Here is a 27,530-nt window from a genome sequence, read left to right on the forward strand (position 1 = left end):
CACATGTGCTGCCAAGGCGATATCTTTATGAAGACAATTAGATGTCACTGTGTGCATGCGCCATCTGTGGGGCAATTTTGCTGAAGACTGTCTGATCTCAATGTGTGTGCATGTACCAACCTAAAGCCATTTTGCAGGAGACCCCATAGAGATGAATGTGCGCAAGTGCTACCCTTGCTGCAGGTGGTCCAAGCACAAAATTTCAAAAAGTGATGCGTACAAATACTGAGGAGCCACTGCAGAACCGAAGACCCTACCCACTGTATCGCTCTACAGTCCCAGCTCAATACACCAAAAGGCTATTGCACCAAAACTTTTACAATGAAGAAAACAAGAACCAGGCTGTGAAGTTCTGCAGTAGAGGTATCCATTAAAAAAGTATAACAGTGTATTATGGCCAAATCTTTACTTTTACATGTTAAATCATGATGACAGGTCTCTTTTAAAGAATAATTTGTTATTAAGAATTCATTGTATTTTCAAAAACAATGTCTTAGTGACAACTGCTTTGCATAGTACTCAACTGAAGGGTCAATCAATGATCCGAAATGGCAAGGAGGTTCATGTTTTTTTTATTTCTCTTACTGTCACTTAAACATAATATTAAATAAAATAAAAATATTTAAAACATTTTTAAGATAATAAAACATCTTTCAGCGGCAACCTAAAAACCACTGGCTAATGATGAGAACTCCACTGAATAACTTCTGAAAATGACACCTGTAAATGGATGGGAAATTAAAAGAAGTCAGTTTTTTAAAAATGTTCTGGAAGCAGAAAAAGTGGGCAAGCATAGTGATTTAAGCAACTCAGTTGTCACAATTGGATTATTGTCAAAGTAACAGGTCTTTTGTGGTGTTCTGCATTCTGTCAATAGTACCTACCAAAAGTGGTTGAAGGAAAAGCAACCAGTTTAATGGCTACTGGCCACTAGGGCCCAAAGCTCATTGATGAAAGTGAAGTCTAGCTCATCTGATTTTTAATAAAAGCAACGTTACCATATATTGTTGAAAAAGTTAATGCTGGATATAAAAGAAAGGAGTCAGAAAGACACAGCACCTTGCTTAATATGGGGCTGCATAGCCACAGACAAGTCAGAGGTCTTATGCTAAGAAGTAAAGCTGGGCACTCCCAAATGGATGCAAAAATGTGAATTTATTTGTGCAGCAAATTCAGTGAAAAAGTAAAAAAGATGTTTCGGTCTAGTATGAGACCTTCATCAGTTTCATGTGCTGCTTGTGAAACTGATGAAGGTCTGATACTAGGCCGAAACTTTTTTTTTTACTTTTTCGCTGAATTTGCTGCACAAATAAATTCATCGTTTGCTTCTATTTGAGAGCGCCTGGCTTGTTTAAGTCCCCTGCTCCCAGACTAATACTTACCCTCCTGCATCTTCATCTTTTTTTGGCGTCTCTCCAGTCAAATAATTTTCAACATTTTCCCCCTGTTCTTATTCAGTGATGTAATAGATATGTGTTTTAGATTAGTAAAAAAGCCTGATGGCCAAAGCGTTGGGCCTTCAGTCACATGACCGGCCACTCCCGATGCCAGCAGCGATGAATTCTGACAGGGTGCACAATATCAATTATGGCACCACCTGGTGTAGTTTTTATTCTCACTCAAAATGTCCACTTAGTATGTCTAGTGCTAATGAGAAGACATAACTTTACATGCACTGATTCTTATAGGTTAGCCTGCACACTAGCAGAAAGCACTTTTTTAGAGGGTCTAAGGGTATCAGTGTTTGCAGCATTTTGGATACAGAGTGTTTTCACTGCATACAAAATGCTGTGTTTTACAGTACAAAAACAGTGATTTATAGAAAGCCCATGCCCACTGTGCTTCTTTTCTCAGCAGCGTAAACTGACATGTGGTGTGGCTTTCTGAGCCACAAGATGTCATTTTATGCTTGCAGAGACACAAATGTTCTCAACTGGGAGATCATAACAAAAGCCTGCAGTGCCCAGAACCCTGATTGTGGGCACGGACTGCTGTGTTCTCCTGTGGAGAATACTTGCGTCTCTGCAGGAGCGATGACACTGTGTCTAGAACGCAGCACATCCGGATCATGGGCACATACCCTAACATTGGATTTTATACATGGTGCATCAGTGGTTAGCACTGCAGCCTTGCAGCGCTGGGGTCCTGGGATCAAATCCCACTAAGGACACCATCTGCAAGGAGTTTGTATGTACTCCCCGTGTTTGCGTGGGCTTCCTCCGGGTTCTCCGGTTTCCTCCTACACTCCAAAAACATACTCATAGGGAACCTAGATTGTGAGCCCCAATGGGGACAGTATTGCCAATGTATGTAAAGCGCTGTGGAATTAATAGCGCTATATAAATGAATAAATATTATTAAAAAATTGTTTAAAAGAACTGAAGTCCTCCGTGGTTGATACCTTTTAATGGCTAACTGAAAAGATGGTAATAATAGCAAGCTTTCGAGACTATTCAGTAGAGATGAGTGAACCGGTCCCGGTTCGGCTCGAGGTCGGTTCGCCGAACGGAGGTCCCGTTCGAGTTCGGCTCGTCGAACGTTCGACGAACCGAACTCGAACTGCATAGGAAAGAATGGCAGGCAATCACAAACACATAAAAACACCTAGAAAACACCCTCAAAGGTGTCCAAAAGGTCACAAACAACTCACAACACAACACAAACACATGGGAAAGTGACAAGGACATATACTTATGCAAAAACAAAAGAGCTGGACAAGGAAAAAGAGGAGGAGACACAGATATAGGCATGGCACGCCCTTCTAAAGTCATGTAAAACACCGCAAGGTGACTCCAAGCGGAGTCTCCCTTTTTTCCAAAAATTGGGCCCCACACACACCCACCCATTCAGTGGCAGCACTTGTGCCCCAGTTGTACACTTCACAGCTAGATTTGCATCAAGCACATTCAAAAATACGCCATAATTAACCGTCCCCAGGATGACACCGGGGTAGGTAGCAAAGTCTTTGCTGAACCATGACTTGTTCATCTTGGCTTCTTTTAAAAACAATGTAAGCAAGGGTTACTCCAAGCGAAGTCTCCCTTTTTTCCAAAAATTGTGCCCCACACACACCCACCCATTCAGTGGCAGCACTTGTGCCCTAGTTGTACACTTCACAGCTAGATTTGCATCAAGCACATTCCAAAATACGCCGTTCTTATCCGTCCCCAGGATGACACCGGGGTAGGTAGCAAAGTCTTTCCTGATCCCAGCTCTGTTCATCTTGGCTTCTTTTAAAAACACAGCAAGCATGGGTTACTCCAAGCGGAGTCTCCCTTTTTTTCCAAAAATTGGGCCACACAGACACCCACCCCATCAGTGGCAGCACTTGGGCCCTAGTTGCAAACAGGATGTTTTGATTTGCATCAAGCACATTCAAAAATATGCCATAATTAACCGTCCCCAGCATGACACCGGGGTAGGTAGATAAAGTCTTTGCTGAACCATGACTTGTTCATCTTGGCTTCTTTTAAAAACAATGTAAGCAAGGGTTACTCCAAGCGGAGTCTCCCTTTTTTTCCAAAAATTGTGCCCCACACACACCCACCCATTCAGTGGCAGCACTTGTGCCCTAGTTGTACACTTCACAGCTAGATTTGCGTCAAGCACATTCCAAAATACGCCGTTCTTATCCGTCCCCAGGATGACACCGGGGTAGGTAGCAAAGTCTTTGCTGAACCATGACTTGTTCATCTTGGCTCCTTTTAAAAAACACAGCAAGCAAGGGTTACTCCAAGCGGAGTCTCCCTTTTTTCCAAAAATTGGGCCACACAGACACCCACCCCATCAGTGGCAGCACTTGGGCCCTAGTTGCAAACAGGATGTTTTGATTTGCATCAAGCACATTCAAAAATACGCCATAATTAACCGTCCCCAGCATGACACCGGGGTAGGTAGATAAAGTCTTTGCTGAACCATGACTTGTTCATCTTGGCTTCTTTAAAAACAATGTAAGCAAGGGTTACTCCAAGCGGAGTCTCCCTTTTTTTCCAAAAATTGTGCCCCACACACACCCACCCATTCAGTGGCAGCACTTGTGCCCTAGTTGTACACTTCACAGCTAGATTTGCATCAAGCACATTCCAAATCCCTAAGCATTTACTCTCCCCAGGATGACACAGGGGTTGTAAATTCCTTCTGGATCCATGACTTGTTCATTTTGATGAGCGTCAGTCTGTCCACATTGTCACTGGACAGACGCGTGCGCTTATCTGTCAGCACACACCCAGCAGCACTGAAGACACGTTCAGAGACAACGCTGGCAGCTGGACACGACAAAATCTCCAAGGCGTAAGTTGAGAGCTCTGGCCATTTTTCTAGGTTTGAAGCCCAAAAGGAGCAAGGCTCCATTTGCAAAGTCATGGCATCGATGTTCATTTCGAGATACTCCTGTATCATCCTCTCCAGCCGTTGACTATGTGTCAGACTTGTTGTCTCTGGTGGCCTTGCAAAGGAGGGTCTAAAAAAATTATAAAAAGATTCCATAAAATTGCTGTTACCAGCACCAGATACGGTCCTACTGGTACGTGTAGACTGTTGAAGATGACGAGACCGTCCCATGTTTGTCAAGTTACAACTGGGAGATTCACTCCCTGCACCTGCACGGTTGTTTGGTGGAAAAGCGGATCTAAGATCGAGTAACAGCTTCTGCTGATACTCCTGCATACGTGCGTCCCTTTCTATGGCTGGAATTATGTCACAAAATTTGGACTTGTACCGGGGATCTAATAGTGTGGCAAGCCAGTAGTCATCATCACTTCTAATTTTGACAATACGAGGGTCATGTTGGAGGTAGTGCAACAAGAAGGCACTCATGTGTCTTGCGCAGCCATGCGGACCAAGTCCACGCTGTGTTTGTGGCATAGAGGTGGTAACCGTTCTTTCTTCCTCTGACATCTCCCCCCAACCTCTTTCAACTGAAATTTGACCAAGGTCTCCCTCATCTGCTGAGTCTTCCATGTCCATGGACAGTTCGTCCTCCATTTCTTCATGTCCTCCTGCACCTTCCTCAACATCTCGCCTGCTACCATGCGCCCTTGTTTATCCCTGTCCCCCATGCTCCCATGCCTGGCGCCTTGGTGATGATGAACGTCTGGACCTTGGTGATGTTGTTGTGTCTTGCGCATATGAATCCTCCTGTAGTTCATCCCCTTCCTGTTGTCCCACCCCCTGACTCCGAATAGTGTTTAGCGTTTAGTGTTCCAGCATGTAAATGACTGGAATCGTCATGCTGATAATGGCATTGTCAGCGCTAAACATATTCGTCGCCATGTCGAAACTGTGCAGAAGGGTGCATAGATCCTTGATCTGAGACCACTCCATCAGGGTGATCTGCCCCACCTCTGCATCTCGTTGGCCCAGGCTATACGTCATGACGTATTGCACCAGGGCACGGCGGTGCTGCCACAGTCGCTGTAACATGTGGAGAGTTGAATTCCAGCGTGTCGCCACATCGCATTTCAGGCGATGAACCGGCAGGCCAAAAGACTTCTGGAGCGATGCAAGTCGCTCAGCTGCGGCGCTTGAACGGCGGAAGTGAGCAGACAGTTTTCGTGCCCTGTTCAGAAGGCCAACTAGGCCGGGATACTGTGTTAAAAATTGCTGCACGACAAGGTTCAACACGTGAGCCATACAAGGTACGTGTGTCACCTTGCCCAGGCGAAGGGCCGCACCCAGGTTTGCAGCATTGTCGCACACGGCCTTACCAGGCTGCAGGTTGAGTGGAGACAACCATTTATTAAACTCTGACCGCAGAGCTGACCACAACTCCTCAGCTGTGTGACTCTTATTCCCAAGACATGTCAAGCTAAAGACCGCCTGATGCTGTTGCGCTCTGCTGCCAGCATAGTAATGAGGGGTGCGTGATTCCTTCTGCGCAGTGAGAACGCTGGTGGCCTGACCAGGCAGGCTTGGGGCGGAGGTGGAGGACCCAGATGAGGTGGAGGATGCAGAAGCAGTGGCGTAACTTGGACAGACAGAGGATTGACACACAAGTCGTGGGGACGGCAAGACTTGTACAGCAGACCCTTCACCATCTATCACCATAGTTACCCAGTGCCCAGTCAGCGACATGTAACGTCCCTGTCCATGCTTACTGGTCCAAGTATCGGTGGTGAAATGCACCCGTTCACACACAGAGTTTCTCAAGGAAGCGGTGATGTTGTGTGCGACATGCTGTTGTAGCGCGGGCACACCTTTCTTAGAGAAGTAGTGGCGACTAGGCATCTGGTACTGGGGCACAGCGACAGACATAAGGTCTCTAAAATCCTGTGTGTCCACTAGGCGGAAAGGCAGCATTTCTGTAGCCAACAGCTTACAGAGGGATAGAGTCAACCTCTTAGCTTTGTCATGGGTCGCAGGAAATGGCCTTTTATTTGTCCACATCTGAGGGTCAGAGATCTGGCTGCTGTGTGTAGACGGTGTTGAGTAGGGTGTCCCTGGAAAAATGCAGGTTTGTGAGGAAAGTGCAGGCGGAGACATGATGTTGCCTTCATCCAAAGTTGGTGCTATCAATGTCTGAGAGAGCTGTACACACTCACTTGTTTCCCCTTCCAAAACAACTGACGACCTACCAAGCAAACTGCCTGTTGCGGTTACAGTGGTGGAAGTTGTGGGTGGAAAAACAGGTGTGACAGCTGTCCCCACAGTCCTAGAAGATGACGAGCGCGCGGATGCACTGGAAGGGGCAGGTGGATGGTTCGCTCCGCTAGGCCGCATTGCAGCACGGTGAGCTTCCCACCGGGCCATATGATATTTATTCATGTGACGATTCATGGAAGAAGTTGTCAAACTGCTGAGGTTTTGACCTCTACTAAGAGAACCATGACAAATTTTACAGATCACATAATTTGGGCGATCTTTTTCTATGTCAAAAAAGGACCAGGCTAGGCAAGGCTTAGAGGCCATGCGACCTGTTGATCCACCCCGAATAATGCTCAGAGGCAGAGTGGTGGCTGAGGATGCAGTTGTAGACGTGCTACCAGTACTCCGACTCTGTCCAGGAAGGCGCAAGGTAACTTCGTCATCAGTTGCATCCTCCTCCACCACCTCTGTTGACCTCCTCGAGTGCCTGACTGTGGGTTGACAGTAGGTGGGATCTAGAACTTCATCATCAATTGTTGTGTTTGCACTCCCCTCCCCCTCAGACCGAGCCTCTTCTTGCCCTGACCGAATATTTAAGTTGTCATCCCAATCGGGTATCTGCGTCTCATCTTCATCAGTATGTTCCTCATTGTCTATAACCACAGGTGTTACAGTTTGTGACAAAGGGTCAACATTATGCTCCGAAACTTGGTCCTCACGGCCTGAATCAGAGTCACAAAGGTTCTGGGCATCACTGCAGACCATTTCCTGTTCTGTACTCACTGTAGCTTGGGAGCAGACCTCTGATTCCCAGGCTATAGTGTGACTGAACAGCTCTGCAGACTCAGCCATCTCAGTTCCACCATACTGTGCAGGGCTGATGGAGACTTCTGAGCTGGGAGAAATCAAGTTTGATTGGGATGACAACTCAGAGGACTGGTGTTTTTTGGATGCGGTACTTGAAGTGGCTGAGAGGGCACTTGTTGGACCACTTGAGATCCATTCAAGCATTTTCCTTTTTTGCCCATCATCTACCTTTGTTCCTGTTGTTCGTGTCCGTAAAAAAGGGAGCACATCGGATTGTCCACGGTAAGTAGAAGACATCTTACTTTTGCTGGTAGATGGTCTATCTTCAGCAGATAATGGAGCTTTGCCACCTTCCCCACGGACAAAACCTTTTTTGCCTTTTCCACCACGCCTCTTCCCCTTTCCACCAGCATCTGTCATTTTGCCACTCATGTTGATTGCGACAAGATTGTGGACTGAAAATGTGGTAGTAAAAATTGAGAGGTGGTGTAGATTGCAGTGGTGGTCTAGCTTTATTAACAGCAGAATAATAAAGAATAAATATCCCTGACAATGCAACTACGGCCCTTAAACTGGCAGCAAAAATTGCTAGTATAATGGCTTAGTTATAATGAGTTGGAGTGTGCAATGGAGGCAGACGTGCTGCAAATGTCTTTGCACTAGTGGGACTATAGCAAAGTCCAATAGCCACGTTTAGGATGCCACTAGGTACACTGAGTGTTTGCTAGTATAATTGGCTTAGTTATAATGAGTTGGAGTGTGCAATGCAGGCAGACGTGCTCTGCAAATGTCTTTGCACTAGTGGGACTATAGCAAAGTCCAATAGCCACGTTTAGGATGCCACTAGGTACACTGAGTGTTTGCTAGTATAATGGCTTAGTTATAATGAGTTGGAGTGTGCAATGCAGGTAGAGGTGCTGCAAATGTCTTTGCACTAGTGTGACTATAGCAAAGTCCAATAGCCACAGATAGGATGCCACTAGGTACACTGAGTGTTTGCTAGTATAATGGCTTAGTTATAATGAGTTGGAGTGTGCAATGCAGGCAGACGTGCTGCAAATGTCTTTGCACTAGTGGGACTATAGCAAAGTCCAATAGCCACGTTTAGGATGCCACTAGGTACACTGAGTGTTTGCTAGTATAATGGCTTAGTTATAATGAGTTGGAGTGTGCAATGCAGGCAGACGTGCTCTGCAAATGTCTTTGCACTAGTGGGACTATAGCAAAGTCCAATAGCCACGTTTAGGATGCCACTAGGTACACTGAGTGTTTGCTAGTATAATGGCTTAGTTATAATGAGTTGGAGTGTGCAATGCAGGTAGAGGTGCTGCAAATGTCTTTGCACTAGTGTGACTAGACAAATGTCCAATAGCCACGTTTAGGATGCCACTAGGTACACTGAGTGTTTGCTAGTATAATGGCTTAGTTATAATGAGTTGGAGTGTGCAATGCAGGTAGAGGTGCTGCAAATGTCTTTGCACTAGTGTGACTAGACAAATGTCCAATAGCCACGTTTAGGATGCCACTAGGTACACTGAGTGTTTGCTAGTATAATGGCTTAGTTATAATGAGTTGGAGTGTGCAATGCAGGCAGACGTGCTGCAAATGTCTTTGCACTAGTGGGACTATAGCAAAGTCCAATAGCCACGTTTAGGATGCCACTAGGTACACTGAGTGTTTGCTAGTATAATGGCTTAGTTATAATGAGTTGGAGTGAGCAATGCAGACAGACGTGCTGCAAATGTCTTTGCACTAGTGGGACTATAGCAAAGTCCAATAGCCACGTTTAGGATGCCACTAGGTACACTGAGTGTTTGCTAGTATAATGGCTTAGTTATAATGAGTTGGAGTGTGCAATGCAGGCAGACGTGCTCTGCAAATGTCTTTGCACTAGTGGGACTATAGCAAAGTCCAATAGCCACGTTTAGGATGCCACTAGGTACACTGAGTGTTTGCTAGTATAATGGCTTAGTTATAATGAGTTGGAGTGTGCAGAGGACAGGAGGGTATAGTGCCAGGATTGTGGGGCTCTGGGTAGAGGAATGGATACCTGCCTTTCTATTCCCTCCTAATAGGGAAATGCAGGGAGGAAATCCCTGACCTTGGCTACACAGACGCTGTCGCTGTTTTCAGGACCTGTCACCTTAACTCTGACCCTGCCGGTTTGAGCCCTTAAAAGGACTGCTAGAAAGTGCTCTACCTAAAGCCCGCTACACACGCTTCAATATATCTCACAATCCGTCGTTGGGGTCAAGTTGTAAGTGACGCACATCCGGCATCGTTTTTGAGGTATCTGCGTGTGACAGCTACATGCGATCAGGATTGAACGCAAAACCGTTGATCGCAAACACATCGTATCATTCTCTAGAATTGAGCGTTTTGTTGCACGAACCTAGTCAATTGTAACGTGTGACATCCCTCATACGATTTTGTTGTCTGATGCTATGTGCGCAGGTGTGCGCTCTGCACCGCAGCTTAAAAAAGGTCTGCTTCAGAGCGCAGCTGAAAAGCTGCGTTCTGAAGCGCCTCACAATGTCTGTCATGCACTAATCTCTGTCAGTCCGTCACTATCTCTGTCCCTCACTCTCTGTCCATGTCAGTCTATCCCCCTCTCTCATATACTCACAAATCCCCGATCCCCGGCGCTGCACGGCATTCACACTGCTCCGGCGGCTTTTACTGTTTTGAAAAAGCCGGCCGCCCATTAAACAATTTCGTATTCCCTGCTTTCCCCGCCCACCAGCGCCTATGATTGGTTACAGTGAGACACGCGTCCACTCTGAGTGACAGGTGTCACACTGCACCCAATCACAGCAGCCGGTGGGCGTGTCTATACTGTGTAGTGAAATAAATAATTAAATAATTAAAAAAAACGGCGTGCGGTTCCCCCCATTTTTAAAACCAGCCAGATAAAGCCATACGGCTGAAGGCTGGTATTCTCAGGATGGGGAGCTCCACGTTATGGGGAGCCCCCCACCCTAACAATATCAGCCAACAGCCGCCCAGAATTGCCGCATACATTATATGCGACAGTTCTGGGACTGTACCCGGCTCTTCCCGATTTGCCCTGGTGCGTTGGCAAATCGGGGTAATAAGGAGTTATTGGCAGCCCATAGCTGCCAATAAGTCCTAGATTAATCATGTCAGGCGTCTATGAGACACCTTCCATGATTAATCTGTAAATTACAGTAAATAAACACACACACCCGAAAAAATCCTTTATTAGAAATAAAAACACACACATATACCCTGGTTCACCACTTTAATCAGCCCCAAAAAGCCCTCCTTGTCCGGCGTAATCCAGGGTGATGCAGCGTCGCTTCCACCGCAGCTGCATGGAGGTGACCGGAGCCGCAGCAGACACAGCCGCTCCGGTCACCTCCACACAGCAAATGAACACAGCCGCGCGATCAGCTGCTGTCACTGAGGTTACCCGCGGCCACCGGTGATTGGTGAGTATATGAGAGAGGGCTGCTAACTTCAGTTACTCAGGAGATTAGCGGTCACCGGTGAGTCTTCACTGGTGACCGCTAATCAGGGCGCGACACAGACAGAGCCGCAGCATGACAATGAAGTCGGGTGAAGTTCTGACAGTGCGGCTCTGTCTGTGTCTGCTGTCATCTGCCATTCAGCTCTGCTACATGGCTGTCTGTGTCTGCTGTTAGCGGCCATGTAGCAGAGCTGAATGGCAGATGACATAGTAAAAACGCATCCCTACACATTACACACGCTTGGCAAGTCAATACATAAAAAAAAAAAAAGGTGCTCAATGCATATGTCACAGAACACATGATCCAAAGGATCGCACACAAAATTGACCAATTTAACATAGACTACTAACGCTCGTGTGACAGCAAATGAACGACCAACGTGAAATCTCATAGATCCCGTATGCAACCTGGGCGTGTCACATCGCAAATGCGATTGTACAACTAATTGCAACGTGTAAAGTGGGCTTAAGCTGTCCAGCGCTGTGTATGGAGCGCATACAGCTGTATCAGCGATAGGACAAAGGACGGAGCTGCGACAGTGATGTCTGACACCAAAGACGCAGAAGAGATAATGGCGTCCTGGAGGAAAATGTCCGGTTTTATAATGCAGGGACATGTGACATGGACATCCTATCACACATGCCGTTGCTTCTCTGGCTAAAAGTCCACTTAGCTGTGTGTGTGTCTGGGATTGGCTGACATGCTGGCCCGCCCCACTACACGCGCACGCTTAGGGAAGGAAGACAAGGAAAAAAAAAAAAAATGGCTATCGCCATTATAGAAACAGCAGTGATCTGAAGGCGCTGTTCACGCACACTATACACTTAAATGTCATAATAGTGTGATTCACAGAGTGACTTGCACTATTACAGCGGAAACCAAGCTAGGAATTAGCTGGTATTTTGCTGGTAGAACCGTTCTCGAACGTTTCTAGAACTATCGAGCTTTTGCAAAAAGCTCGAGTTCTAGTTCGATCTAGAACATGCCCCAAAATCACTCGAGCCTAAAACTGGAGAACCTCGAACCACGAACCGCGCTCAACTCTACTACTCAGGTCTCTTCATCAGGCTCAATATAACACAAAATCTGAAGAGTCACATATTTATACACAACAGGACATATGTAAATATTATTATTATTATTATATACATTAGATAAGCATTCTAAGAAGGAATCGAAAGAACACTATAATGTGTTATCTAATGAAAGTAACAATATCTAATATTCAATATTCAAAAATATGTACTTATTCTAACAGACTAAGTTAACATTTATTTATTAAGACAGCACTGTTAATAGCTAACTATACTCATCTCTGCCCTTTTTGATCAATGTCATTCATCACCATCTTACTACTTTACTAGATGTCATGATGCTCTGCCACCAGACTGTATTTGCCACTTATCATCCACTTATGCTCTGTAGTGCAGAAGGCTGGTCTCAAATCATGCATGTAAATATTCTACATATACAGTATATGCACATTAGGCATTACATTCCTTCAACCTTGTAAATCCTGAGGTCCTCTTTTTGTAAGTGCTTAAGTGCAGGTGTTAATTATCTTATTTCATTGGTGTCTTCATATTCACATTAACTAATGTATGCAACCTTGATTTGATTACTTTTACATAGATTTTGTTTTGCATTGCATTATAAAGGGACACAGACTATAATTGTTGCACATGATTATTCATGTAGTTTTGCAATTAACATGAAGATTGCTATAAAACATTGAACATTGCAGGAAACATTTGCATTGTGATTCTAAATACAATCCAGAAAATAAACAGTTGGTAGCTCAGATTGGCTTGATGTCTGTGGACAGTTGGCGGACTTATCCAGCAAGATGGCACAACATAGTTATTATCTTGAAAGTTTTTGCACAGTAATAGGCATTTACAGAAGCAAATTACCTGAAAGTTCTGTCATGTACAGTTAGGTCCAGAAATATTTGGACAGTGACACAAGTTTTGTTATTTTAGCTGTTTACAAAAACATGTTCAGAAATACAATTATATATATAATATGGGCTGAAAGTGCACACTCCCAGCTGCAATATGAGAGTTTTCACATCCAAATCGGAGAAAGGGTTTAGGAATCATAGCTCTGTAATGCATAGCCTCCTCTTTTTCAAGGGACCAAAAGTAATTGGACAAGGGACTCTAAGGGCTGCATTAACTCTGTCTCCCTCGTTAACCTGTAATCAATGAAGTAGTTAAAGGGTCTGGGGTTGATTACAGGTGTGTGGTTTTGCATTTGGAAGCTGTTGCTGTGACCAGACAACATGTGGTCTAAGGAACTCTCAATTGAGGTGAAGCAGAACATCCTGAGGCTGAAAAAAAAGAAAAAATCCATCAGAGAGATAGCAGACATGCTTGGAGTAGCAAAATCAACAGTTGGGTACATTCTGAGAAAAAAGGAATTGACTGGTGAGCTTGGGAACTCAAAAAGGCCTGGGCGTCCATGGATGACAACAGTGGTGGATGATCGCCGCATACTTTCTTTGGTGAAGAAGAACCCGTTCACAACATCAACTGAAGTCCAGAACACTCTCAGTGAAGTAGGTGTATCTGTCTCTAAGTCAACAGTAAAGAGAAGACTCCATGAAAGTAAATACAAAGGGTTCACATCTAGATGCAAACCATTCATCAATTCCAAAAATAGACAGGCCAGAGTTAAATTTGCTGAAAAACACCTCATGAAGCCAGCCCAGTTCTGTAAAAGTATTCTATGGACAGATGAGACAAAGATCAACCTGTACCAGAATGATGGGAAGAAAAAAGTTTGGAGAAGAAAGGGAATGGCACATGATCCAAGGCACACCACATCCTCTGTAAAACATGGTGGAGGCAACGTGATGGCATGGGCATGCATGGCTTTCAATGGCACTGGGTCACTTGTGTTTATTGATGACATAACAGCAGACAAGAGTAGCCGGATGAATTTTGAAGTCTACCGGGATATACTTTCAGCCCAGATTCAGCCAAATGCCGCAAAGTTGATCGTACGGCGTTTCATAGTACAGATGGACAATGACCCCAAGCATACAGCCAAAGCTACCCAGGAGTTCATGAGTGCAAAGAAGTGGAACATTCTGCAATGGCCAAGTCAATCACCAGATCTTAACCCAATTGAGCATGCATTTCACTTGCTCAAATCCAGACTTAAGACGGAAAGACCCACAAACAAGCAAGACCTGAAGGCTGCGGCTGTAAAGGCCTGGCAAAGCATTAAGAAGGAGGAAACCCAGCGTTTGGTGATGTCCATGGGTTTCAGACTTAATGCAGTGATTGCCTCCAAAGGATTCGCAACAAAATATTGAAAATAAAAATATTTTGTTTGGGTTTGGTTTATTTGTCCAATTACTTTTGACCTCCTAAAATGTGGAGTGTTTGTAAAGAAATGTGTACAATTCCTACAATTTCTATCAAATATTTTTGTTCAAACCTTCAAATTAAATGTTACAATCTGCACTTGAATTCTGTTGTAGAGGTTTCATTTCAAATCCAATGTGGTGGCATGCAGAGCCCAACTCACGAAAATTGTGTCACTGTCCAAATATTTCTGGACCTAACTGTATATACATGAGTCTACTTACTTGGTGCTCTACTTACGTATTAACCTACATGCAACCTCTATTACTAAAACAATTTCAAAATGTGTGCTAAACAATAAAACCGGCAGCCTGCTAATAAATTATTTGTAGAATTTCTGCCCTGTTTCACTATTTAAAAAATATGTCCCGTTACTTATTGTTCTTAGACTCCCAGCTTGCCACTCTGTCCATATTATGGCTGGAAATGGAAATACGTCAAATTACTAGTTTGCTCTACACTTGAGCAGAGCCTAAATATCCAGGAAACTAGTGTCTTTAGAAGTAAAGGAGAGACATGTCTTTCATCATCATTTAATTTGGTGGAATTTATTCAAGTGGAATTAAATACTACTCAAATTTTATAAAAATCCATATTCTTCTGAATGTGGATTCTTAGTAGTTCGCTCAGCTTCTGCTGGTTATGCCCAGTCAGGTAGAATGAGTGTATGTGCTGTTTAAAGGCTTAGTTAATGTAATCATATCCTTGTGTCCAATGGGACAGTACCACACTCTGTTTAAATTCCCAGCATACTGCTGGGACTTGACAAGTTGTTTAGTTTCCCTATATCTCTGGTGCTACTTGTTTTCTCTGTCCCTTATTCTGATGCTTACCATATTTAGCATGTGAAACTTGAAGATCTTGAATTTGGCATGTCTGACTCCACACTTGACTGACCTCTTGGTATCTGAATACAGCCTTCCCACTGACTTTATTTTTTCTCCTGTTTTTGCACTTGGTTTTATCCTTCTTGATACTGACCTGGTTTTGTTTGACCATTCTTGCCTCAGGCTTGCTTCTCCAGCCAGCAGCTACTCTATGGATGCAACCTAGAGGAAATTTTTGTAAATCCAGATCCATGTTTAGCAATCAAAGTAAAAAGGCTGTGTTTCCTCTGGTATCTGCTAGAGGGAGTAGTTGTAGCTAAGTTTGTCTGAGGTAGCCTTTTTTGCTGAAGGCTTTAGACAGAGTTTACAATATTGTTGCAAAGCTACTGCAAATAAAAACTGGAGAAGATGGTCATATTATCAAAGCAAGCCGCTTATTCTCATGATCCAAGTCTGTATCGGTCACTGTGGTTTGATTATTTCATCTAGCTCCAGCCTGGTCATGTCAGGGGTTAACTCCACCCTGCCTCACTCCGGTTTCTGGGTCGCTATTTCCTGGTGATGCACCTCCGTTTCAGTGCCAGTGATAGTTTATACTCTGCAGCATGTGTTACTGGCTCTGGTGAGTTACCTTATCTGTCCTGTCTCCCAGCTACCCTTAATATGACCTATACTCTCCTCTGTTCGTCCGTCTGTCCCGGTCCCTGACTTAAAGCTCATGTCTACTGTGTATCCTTCCCTGTCTGTCTTATCCCGGTCCCGACCTGTTTGTCCTCCTCCCATGTTTGTATATGGACTTCCTGGTATATTGACTTGTATCCTTGTTCCTAACTTTGGCTCTGTCTCTCCCCTCTGTTGCATATGTGACTTCCTGGCTTCCAACTCTCAGCTATCACCTGACCACGATTTGATTATCCTTTTGCTATTGACGAGACCTCCTGCTGCTGATCTGGTTTACTGACTACTCTACTGCCCTCTGGTGGTTTACCTGTAAACTGCACTCTGAAGCTACACTGCTTGTAACTTCAGCATCTCCCTTAGTACAGTGTGACACTTATTAGCTTTTCTGAGTGGGATATGAACAATGAACAGTTGACTCTGGCTGGTTTCTATATGCAACTGTTTTATTTCTATTTAGTCCTCCTTCTGACAAATCAAACCCCATAATAGAATTCTAGCCTTAGTGACATGAGTTTATCCCATAAAACTTATATTTTAATTGAAAGTGGTATTACAAACAACCAATCAGACTTTCCAAGTCATTTTTTTGTAAGTACCGTATATACTGGCGTATAAGACGACTTTTTACCCCCTTAAAATAATGGCTACAGTGGGGGGTCGTCTTATACGCCGGATATACGGGGGGGGGGGGTGTATATATATATGTACACTGCAGCGTCCAGGGGAGGTGGGGGCAGCAGCTCTGGAGCACAGGGGAACGCAGCCTTTGATCTCCTGCACCCGCTCATATAATATGCACAGCCGCTGTCCATCTCCAATGGTGCTGAAATCGCACGCAGTGAGGGGCTGGGGCAGCGGTGCATATTCTATGAGCCTGCGTCCCAGTGTGATCGCACATGTCCCCCATGTGTTAGATTTGGCCCCCAGGCTGCTGCTCATTCTAAAATAAAAGCTTTATTTACCCCCTGCAGCGTTTCTCCCCGTGTCCCTGCTTCCAGTGTGATCAGGCAGAGAGCTCAGGCTGCTGTGCCGATCACATGACCGCACTGAGAACCAGGAAGTGGAAGAACAGAAGCACGGAGCCAGACAGGAGGGAGCTCAGCGCTGCAGGAGATAAGGAAAGAGGGTTTTATTTTACTTTGGGCAGCAGCCTAGGGGCCATATCTGACACAGGGGGACTTGTGCGATCTATAGGGACCATGGGCAGCACTATGGGGGCGATATCTAACACAGGGGGACTTGTGCGATCTCTGTGCAGGCCCCACAGAGCAGCAGAGTTGTGTGTATTTGTCTGTATGTAGCAGAGTTGTATGTGTTTGTCTGTATGTAGCAGAGTTGTATGTGTTTGTCTGTATGTAGCAGAGTTGTGTGTGTTTGTCTGCATGTAGCAGAGTTGTATGTGTTTGTCTGTATGTAGCAGAGTTGTATGTGTTTGTCTGTATGTAGCAGAGTTGTATGTGTTTGTATGTAGCAGAGTTGTATGTGTTTGTCTGTATGTAGCAGAGTTGTATGTGTTTGTCTGTATGTAGCAGAGTTGTATGTGTTTGTCTGTATGTAGCAGAGTTGTATGTGTTTGTCTGTATGTAGCAGAGTTGTGTTTGTTTGTCTGTATGTAGCAGAGTTGTATGTGTTTGTCTGTATGTAGCAGAGTTGTATGTGTTTGTCTGTATGTAGCAGAGTTGTGTGTGTTTGTCTGTATGTAGCAGAGTTGTGTGTGTTTGTCTGTTTGTAGCAGAGTTGTGTGTGTTTGTCTGTTTGTAGCAGAGTTGTGTGTGTTTGTCTGTTTGTAGCAGAGTTGTGTGTGTCTGTTTGTAGCAGAGTGTAGTACCATTGTTTCAGTCCAGTTGTGGCTTTATACAGCAGGGAGGAGCATTCCTTGCTGTACTAAGTGAACATTGGAGCGATTGATCTGTCAGTGGCCCTTTAAAAACATATTGTACGGCTCTCGCGGAATTAAAATTAACATGTTGCAATCAAAGCAGACTTTTTTTCATTTGGGAGCGGGGTAGTCTTATACAGTGAGTATATCCCAAATTCTATATTTTTAGGGCAGAAGTTGGGGGTCGTCTTATACGCCCAGTCGTCTTATACGCCGGCATATACGGTAAATTACAAAAGAGGGGAAAAATTCCAAATATATACTTTGTTAGCATGTATTGAGATTTTAGATTTTCCCATCACCAGCGTACCATTCTTATATCCAACTTTGACATGCAGATATGATTGAGATGTGTCTCTTTCCATGCCAATGCCAATACATATTTATTATTATTTATTTTTTCATAAACATTCCAATTTAAAAGTGAAATGGAGTGAAAATATCATGTAATAGTCATACATGAAAAGATGACAATTATGATCCAAAACTATAGAGCTCTAAAAAGAATATGTTAGTTAAAATCTGACAAAATGTTCTAGGAACACTAGAACAATATTGGAATAGACAGTATTTCCAAATATATTGTGTAAAATTTTCACCAAAGCATGGAGCAGTCTCAAAGGACAAAGGACTATGACTGCTTTTCAGAAAGCTGTTGGTATGAAAATGAATAGTCGTACAGATCATAGACTTACTGTATTTTTTGGATCATAAGAAGCACTTTTTGTCCCAAACATTTTGGGGGAAAATTAAGAGTGTCTTATTATCCGAATATAGCTTACTGGGGGTAAGTGGAGTGGGGTCACAGGAGGCATTGGCAATGCTGCATCGGCAGTGCTGCGGCTGTGGCCACTGTACTGGGGAGGTGGGTGTGCAGGGGCTGTGGGCACTGTGTTATTGGGGCTGCGGGTGTTGTGTTGCTTGGGTTGCAGGTGCTGTGCTGCAGTGGCTGCGGGCGCTGTGTTGCTGGCACTGCAGGCAATGTCTTGCTGGGGCTGTAGCATCTGGGCACCTGGGGCTGCAGGCGGTGAGGGCATCAAATAATGATGCTCGGAGTCAGCGCATGCGCAGATGGCTTATTGATCTCTCAGCAGTGGACTTAAGAAAAATAGTGCCCGGAGGTGGAGCGTGCGTAGCTGGGATCTCGGCTTGTCATTGAGCCAATAACTCAATCTGTGCACACACTGACTCTGGGCACCGTTTCTTTGAAGCCCACACCACCGACAACATGTGGGACACCCGCAGCACCGGGACACTGGGACCGCATCTTGGTCACTCGTCGCACTCCCCACAGCATCACCCTGCTCCATCACTGCCCCTGCCTTTTGTGACCACGAACTACCACCACTGCTGCCCCCACCCGGTAAGAGACCACTGGTTATAAGTCGGACCACATTTTTTTTCACCTTTTTTTTCTCTAAATTTGTGGTCCTTCTTATAAACCAAAAAAATAAGGTAATTTTACGCTTCTTCAATAATGTACCTGAAGATCTTTTCAGGTCTTTAATGAATGAACATACTGTTTAAAATTCAAAAAGAATCCCACTATTGTAGCTCAAGTGAGTTCCATATTGTGATTTTCACCCTGTATATTCCATGATATACTATACACCACTATGTCTTTAAATTATATCATTTTCTCATGAATGATACATTGAGTACATAAAAAGTCAAGGTCAGAGTTGTCAATTTGTCCTTTTTTACTTCCGTCGATTTCTCAACAGTTATCAATGAGACGTCATTTTATAACAGTAACAATCTATATTTTAGATATTTTGGGTGTACATTAGCGAAAGAATCCTACTGAAAACATTTCTTACTGTGACTGATAACATCGTTAAACTTTACTTTTAGGAAACTACTGCACATATACTATGGCTGCACACCATCAGGGCTTTTATGGATGATCTGTATGCATCACAATAAAAAGGAAAGTCCTTAAAGCTTTGCTGGAAAATTTGTTTTTAGAATTTGTTTGTTTAAAGGGTAAAAAACTGGTAACAACCAGCAACCTCTAGTGGTTTTTATGCACCTGGAAAATGAGAATGAATCAAGCCACTTAAAACTAATAAATGTTACATTTTCTGGGTCAGGTTGGAAAGCTGTTAAAAGAAGTACTAGGTGTTCTTCATTAGGAGAGGAAATTGGTTTAGCAGTGCAGAAAAGCAAATTATTAACAACAACACTAGATCAATGCACAATAAACATGGAAAGCGATAACTGATGGCTGCTCAAAGATTCATTTTGTCAATTAAGCATGGATTTAACCATTTCTTTACACGAAGAACAAGAGGGGAGGAGGGATGCCAAAAAACAAGAAGGGGGAGGGGAACATGTTCTTTACTTGAATGAGATCAATACTATTTAAGCAGCTTTTGAGAGAGCACATTTTGTCAGCACTTTCAAAAAAAAAAGGAAAAGAGCAGATGCTGAAATCCTGACATGGTTACCAACAAGTATTTATAAATCAGCATGGTAAAAATACTGTACGTGTCACAATATTGTATTGCTCATTCAAAGTTGGCCAAGATGTGTACATATGCTGCATCTGAAAACGTGATTGCTGTTTGGTCACTTAGGCATTTGCATTAGAAAGAGAAAGTGAAGTAAATTAATAATAAATGAAGTGCAAATGAGCCAACCCACGCTAAAGGTTATTTACAAGACAAGACAAGGCAAACACAGCTCAGAAGAAAAGCAGCTAAATAATCATATATTGGCCCAGAGGTCATCAATTTCCATCATGAGTATTTAATTCCGAATATTGACAAATACATAATAAGAAGAGATACAACAAGCATGGAAGATAACTAGGAATGAATAGTTTTGCACCCAGTAATAAGCATTTGAGTGCAAAATACCAACCAACCCACATAAGTGTTAAGTTGTCGAGCGTCACGCCGGCTGAAAATCATATACTTAGCTGCAAACTGTGTCATTTGCTGCTCAGTGGTCTTAAGTTGTAGTGACATTTTAATTACTAGTGTTATATTAAAACCGAACTCCTGATAAGTTCTCTTAGAAACGATTACCTGTTGTTACATATCAAGCAACGAAGAAAGGAAACCACATGTGAAATTGCCAGCTACTCCTCCGAGCAGTTTAAAAATTAAATATCACAGAATCCCCATATTGCACACAAGATCATGAGTGACACAGCCCTTAATACAACAATTTATACAATTGCAATAATAACAACGGCTGGGAAACATAGCAGAAATGGCTTTATAGACATTCTTCATTATTCCATTTGATACAGTCGGACACACATAAATTAAGATCCTTAATCAAGCAAGTAAATGATAGAGCAGCTGGGAAGACATCAAGTTGGCTGAACGTGAATACAGTTCAATAGCTGAGACAGATGTTAGAGTTGCTGGATAACCCTGCAGGAAACCACTGTTTCATTTTCCTGAATAACACTGCTCTTAAAAACTGAATAATGGCTGAAAATAGGCAGAATAGATCAAAAGGGAAACCCCAGATGCAGCTTAAGTGGAAATAACAAGGCAGGGGGTTATTGTGTAGGAGTTCAGCCTAATCGTGAGTTGTTGTAGATTACAAGATGTACATCATTGAAGAATTCCTCTTAATAGCTTGCATTATCTTGTACTCTTGCTGAATCTGTTGACATTTAAGCTGCTGACTTTTAAGACACACTTCTTAACTTAACCCCTTAATGGAAAAGCCCCTGAAGGGTCTGTACCAGGGATATGAAAGGCAAGGGTTAACACAGAGAAGAAACACAGTGTACAGACTTTATCTGCCATCATCATCTAAGATGAGCGTGCAGAGCATTTTAGCATAGCCTTTGTCACAGTCAGTTTCTTATTACATTCATAATGATAAGATGACTTTGCTAATCCTACCTTCCATGCCAGCTGCTTTTTGCTTGTCACTCCATCATGCCAATAAGTTGGCTGCTGTAACAAATCAAGATAGTGCAAAACAGCATCTTTTCCCTGCATCTGTCATCTTCCACAAAGCATTCTATTACTGCCGACTGCTGGGAACAAGAAAGTCTATTTGAATTCCAATAGCTCCCCTCACGCATGATTCAAGTTAGGTTAGGTGAGCATGCCTAACATGATTCTCACCGTCATTTATTATGCAGCTGCTACACCGTCGGTGTGGTAACCAGTGACTTAATCTGATACGTAGGGCTCGCGAAGCTAATTCTTGCTGCAAGCTCACATAAGCAAAAAAAAAAAGAAGAAGCAGTGTTCATTTAGCGAGTATTCCTCCTGCCGGAGCCACACAGGCACTGCCTCTGCAAGTCTGTTTTAAATCCCACGATTCTTTCAGTTCTATTGGCTGGCATGACTTGGAGCTGGCCAATTTTTTATTTTTTCCTTATAGGAGGAGTGGCTTTCTGTATTACTTGCTGTAAGAGCCAGATACGCCGATAATCCAAGTAAACTACACAGTGATAAAATCAGGAGTCGTCACAGATCATATGACTTGTTGGATGTGCAGCATCCTTGGTGGATGTTTTCATTTCTGGTACTGAGACAGTTCTTCATAGTAACTAGGGGAAAGTGGATCGCTGGCAGAAGAAGAGGCTTCGCAAGGAATCAAGGACGAGATGTAATTACACAATGCTGATGTAAATCTAAAGCAGAATAAAGGTTGAATGTCATGCATCCCTTTAACTTGGAGAAGCAATGAGTGGCAGGAGTGACAGGCAAGACGAAATGGCTAATTAACATTCCATCAGGACATCAAGCAGCAAGCACAATCGCCAACCGTGGTGACCTACATGGTCAAAAATCACAGACACTCATGCCATTTATCATACGTTTCAAGGAATTAATAAATATGTTTCTAATGCCATCTATGGAAACTCTGAAGTATTGTATGTGATAAGGGTTATTTTACAGACTGCAAGGAAATGGATCAAAGTTGTATCACAGAGTAAGCCACTCGATTGTCTGAACGCTGCTCTCATGGCTTTTTGGTGAGGATACTAGCTATTAGGTCATTATAAAAGAAGGTAGAATTGTTGCACACATACTAGCTATTAGGGTAAATTCACAGCAAAATTGTAGGAAAAATATCTGTGACTGAAAATCAATTCTATTCATGTGACTGGTAATTTTGACAGAAAGCAAATGGATTTCTGCATTCAGATGAATAGGACACTAGCAGAAATCTCTGAAACAAATCAGTTGCATGTGAAAATGCCCTCATAAATACGTTATTGCATTAATTATGAGAATTTTAGTTGATCTGATCCCTAAACGGTAGGATTTCTTCTCACTGAAGTGTAACATGTTGATAAGTGAAGTAGCTAGATTTACAGATGACTATGGAGTATGAATGAGTGGTATAGAGCCTGGTCCTTGTAAGCGGTGTAATTTATTTGATGCACTTAGGTATACATTCAAATTAATTAGTGGCATGTACATTTGTAATCATTTTAAAGCACCACTCCATTGTTGTTTTTTCAGTGCTGGAGTGGTGCTTTAAATCTAAATCCATTGCACCCAGTCTTATACTCACCCTATGGCATCTTCATCAGTTTTCTGTGTCACTATGGTCCCCTAGAGCTATCTTGTGCCCGTAACCAAAGATGAGCAAACCCATTGAAGTTCGGTTCGATGGGTTCAGGCAGACTTTAGAAAAAAATTCTGCTCAGGACCCGGACTTGACCTGAATCTTAATGGAAGTCACTGTTTGGGCAATTCGGGTCTCTGTCCACTGGCAGCCAGCAAGAAACAGAACACTTCCTGGGGGGTGTTCCATTTTTTCTGGATGAAGGTGACTGCACACTACATTTGATAATGCTGTTGTTACCCCAGTGCGAGCCATTTAAACAATGCAAGGGCTCACACTGGGCTAAACACTGAGCATATCTGAGCACAGAAATGCTTGCTTGAAGAGTTTGCATATGTAAATCACCCAAATTCTCAACTTGAACACTGATTGGTAAGGTAAGTCTGTGTTTGGTGTGAACACTGAACACCAAACCTCAGGTTTGCGCCTACCCATAACTTATAACTGATCAAAAGTAAGAAGATATGTCACAAGCGCTCAGTACAAGGCTATGACAGCCAGAACGAGGCCAAAACAAGGCTCTCATATAGAATAAGAGTGACCTCCGGCATGCTCTATGAAACAGTCGAGTAGCTAGCAGTTCACAAAGTGCAGAGGACCGACAGAAGTGAGGCTGATAACAAATGAAGACACTGGAGGGTGAGTCTAAAGGAAGCAGGAGAATGAGGTTAAGGCTATGTGCGCACAGGAAAGTGATTTTTCTCAAGAAAATTTCTTGAGAAACTTCTGGGAGTTGAAGATTACCGCATCTACGGTAAAAAAAAACGCACAAAAACCGCGGGACAAACGCATGCGGTTTTGCCGCATTTTTGGTGCATTTTTGCCGTGGTTTTTCTGCAGGTTGGTCCCTGCGGTTTTTTATAAATAAAGCATGTTGAAATAGAGAAAAATTAAAAAAGTCATTTCCTTCTGATATAGATAGAGAAATAGATAGATAATGGATAGATATATAGATAGATAGAAGGATAGATAGATAGATAGATAGATAGAAGGATAGATAGATAGAAGGATAGATGGATATAAGGATAGATAGATAGATAGAAGGATAGATAGATAGATAGATAGATAGATAGATAGATAGATAGATAGATAGATGGATAGATAGAGGGATAGATAGAGGGATAGATAGAAGGACAGATCAATCAATAAATAGAATCCCTGTGAGCACACACTGCATTTCTCATGAGCGATAGTGTGTTCACATCACCGACCGTGGGAAATGACCTATAGTTACCTCTCTGTAGTCTCGTTACGAGGTTGCATTCAGTACAGTGTCAGTTGCGGCTGGATGCAAGCGTCGTGGGACCTCGGTGGAATACGCCGGAGCTGTGTGTTTTGGGGGTTTAATAAAATGGTGAAAGAGGGGGCTTTTTGTCTTTTATTTAAAATAAAGGATTTTTCGGTGTGTGTTTATTCACTTTACTTACAGGTTAATCAAGTCAACTGTCTCATAGACGCTGCCATGATTAAGCCTGGACTTAAATGGCAGCGATCCGCTGCCATTTAACTCATTATTACCCTGATTGCCACCGATTCACGGCAATCTGGAAGGGCCGGGGACACTCCGGGACTGCCGCATAACGGATGCAACAATCCCGGGGCAGCTGTGGGCTGATATTCTCGGCTGCGGGAGGGGGAGGGGCATTAACCCTGATCCCTGCCCTCCCCAGCCTAAGAATAGCGGGCCGCCGCTGTGTGTTTACCTGGCTGGACGGTAAAAATACAGCGGAGCACACGTTTTTTTTTTTGCTTTTTTATTTTTATATGTACGTTTGATTTGTATGTGTATTCTATATGTCTGTGTCTGTGTTTGAGTGTGATCTCTGTGTGTTTTATGTCTGTGTCTGTGATGTGTGTGTGTGTTTACTCTCTGCATGGCTTCATCTTCCTGTCATACTGACATCACTTCCCTGCAAGACGCAGGCAGTAATGAACATTACCACAGGTAAACCGCAGCTATACCGAGTGTATACCGCACATCATTTGCTACCTGCGATATACCCACGGTATTTCACGATTACATTACAGTGAATGGAGTGAAATACCGCAGGTACCTGCGGAAAAAAGTGACATACATTTTCTCAAGAAATTTTCTCAAGAAATTCTGAAGAAGGAATTTTCTTGAGAAAAAAACGCAGCGTGTGCACAGCTATTTTTTTCCCCATAGGTTTTGCTGGGAAATGTCTGCAGAAAGGTTACAAACATTTCTCAAGAAATTTCTGCAGCAAAACCGTGGGTATAACCGAGGGTAAAAACACAGTGTGAGCACAAGGCCTAAAAGCACCACTCCAGAGTTGAAATAAAGAAAAAAACATGAGTGGTGCTGGATTGCACACAAACATAATAGCATATTGCTGGTTTCCCACTCTTTCTTTAGCAGATTTCTTGTCACCAAAAATGATCCAAAGTAGAGATAAGCAAATCTTTTTAAATTCAAATTCCCCATCTTTGAGGATTTTTTCCAATTTTGAGGCAAATTGAGTTGAATAGAGATGAGTGGATTGATCTGCAGAGGAATGAGTTTGAGTCAAATTTCCTGAAATTTGTGGTTTTGGATGAATTTGAACACATTGAGATTTAATTCACGGTTCACAAAATAAAAACTTTACCACCTCTTCCCACAATGCTAAAGCCAGGGAAGACTTAACATTGTTGCAAGCTGTGCAGCCACAAAAGGTCCCAGGAGGTAAGGAGGCCACTAACACCTCCAAAGCAGTTGTAATTGTGCTATATGAGCTATTTGACTGCAAAGGCTGCTATATAATTCTATGAGCAAAGCTAGATGTGCAAAGCTAGAAAAATTATAGATTAATGCTAGATAGATAGATGCAATGAAAAGATGTAATAGATGGATAGAACACATAGAATAGATAGATATATAGATAGATATAGAGATAAAAAGATAGCTTAATAGCTTGTATTTAGCAGAATTAATGGCTAATTTTTGAAAAAAAATGATGTGAGGCCTCCCCAATTGTCATAACCAGCACAGCTACAGCAGCAGCTGTGGGCTGCAACCTTCAGCTGTCCACTGTATTTGGCTGGTTTTGAAAAATAGAGAGGATACCAGGCTGATTTTTTTTAATTATTTGTTCAAGTAATTAAAACAAACGGTGTAGGGTTTCCCCCAATATTCAAAACCAACCAAGGAAGAGCAGACAACTTGGGGCTAATCATTTTAGAGTGGGAAGGGCCAAATTTATTGCCACCGTTAAAGTTTGGGGCCGTGTCCCGCTCCCTGCCAGTCTTCAACACTGACAATGCCGTCCGGGGAGTGCGGGGCAGCCCGCACTTCCATGCTGACACTGTCAGTGTTAAATTGCTGGTCGGTTGCGGGACACAGCCCTGCACTTTAAGCTAGAATACTTCAGCTCAAGAAAAGTCATACCGTGGGAACCTGGGTATGACCTCCGATGAAGTGACATGACTGCTGTCAGCCGGGTCATTCTTATTAGTGTTTCCCGCAGCCTGAAGAAATCAGACATGTTTTCTGTCTCTCCAGGCTCAAATGTAGCAGAGCCTGGACCGTCGTGTGACTTTGTGGGGAATATGTCGGACCTGGGTGTTTTGGGGTTAATAAAGTGGTGAAAGAGGGTGGTTTATATTTTATTCCAAATAAAGGATTTTTCTCGGTGTCTGTGTATTTTTTTTTTCTTATAGGATTAGTGATGGGGAGTCTCATACAAGACCTTTCCCATCACTAATTCTGGGTTTGATTACAGCTATGCACTGTTACTAACCACTCATTACCCCAATTCTCCCCACATCAAGGCAATCGAGATGAGCTGGGTAAAGTTCTCATATTGTGGCATGTAATGGATGTGACAATCTCGGCAGCTACAGGTTGCTATTTTTAGACTGGGGGCATAATAACCAAAGGCCTCACCAGTCTGAGAATACCAGCCCCAACTGTCAGGCTTTATCATGGCTGTGCACCAAAATTGGGGGGACTGCATGTCGATTTTTATAATCATTTATTTAAATAGTTAAAAAAAAAGCCGCATGCGGTTACTCTTATTTTGATACACAGCCAAAATAAGCGCAGGGCTGGGGCTGCACCCTGTAGCCATGCACTTTATCTGCTCTGGGTAACAGAATATGGGAGACCCTACACAAATTGTTTTATTTATTTATTTTTATACCATGATACTACTGACTTGCAGACTGGGCCTGTGATTGGTTGCAGTCAGACACCGTGACACAGGCTGTGGGTGCGTCTGACTGTAACTAATCACAGACATCAGGCCGTATGGTGGGCACGGAAAGCAAGGAAAGCAGTGCATATGTGATGAGCAGCACAGGAAGTGAAGGAGAGGCCAAGAGAGCAGTGTAC

The 27,530-nt window shown here is 43.2% G+C and overlaps 1 protein-coding gene across 7 annotated transcripts in view; it reads right to left on the reverse strand.

Annotated features, from left to right (window-relative positions):
* DMD (dystrophin) overlaps nucleotides 1-27,530 on the reverse strand; it is a 4,177,531-nt gene that overhangs the window by 3,956,652 nt on the left and 193,349 nt on the right. The window contains exon 1 of one of the 7 annotated variants that reach the window (XM_075336503.1): nucleotides 21,511-21,980. The exons of the other annotated variants lie outside the window; for them this stretch is intronic. Within the exon in view, the coding sequence (XP_075192618.1) occupies nucleotides 21,511-21,517 (7 nt within the window). The 5' untranslated portion in view covers nucleotides 21,518-21,980. Of the gene's footprint in view, nucleotides 1-21,510; nucleotides 21,981-27,530 lie in introns of those variants that run through there. 7 annotated transcript variants of the gene reach the window in all.

The sequence above is a fragment of the Anomaloglossus baeobatrachus genome, chromosome 2, assembly GCF_048569485.1.
Source record: "Anomaloglossus baeobatrachus isolate aAnoBae1 chromosome 2, aAnoBae1.hap1, whole genome shotgun sequence".
NCBI lineage: Eukaryota > Metazoa > Chordata > Amphibia > Anura > Aromobatidae > Anomaloglossus > Anomaloglossus baeobatrachus.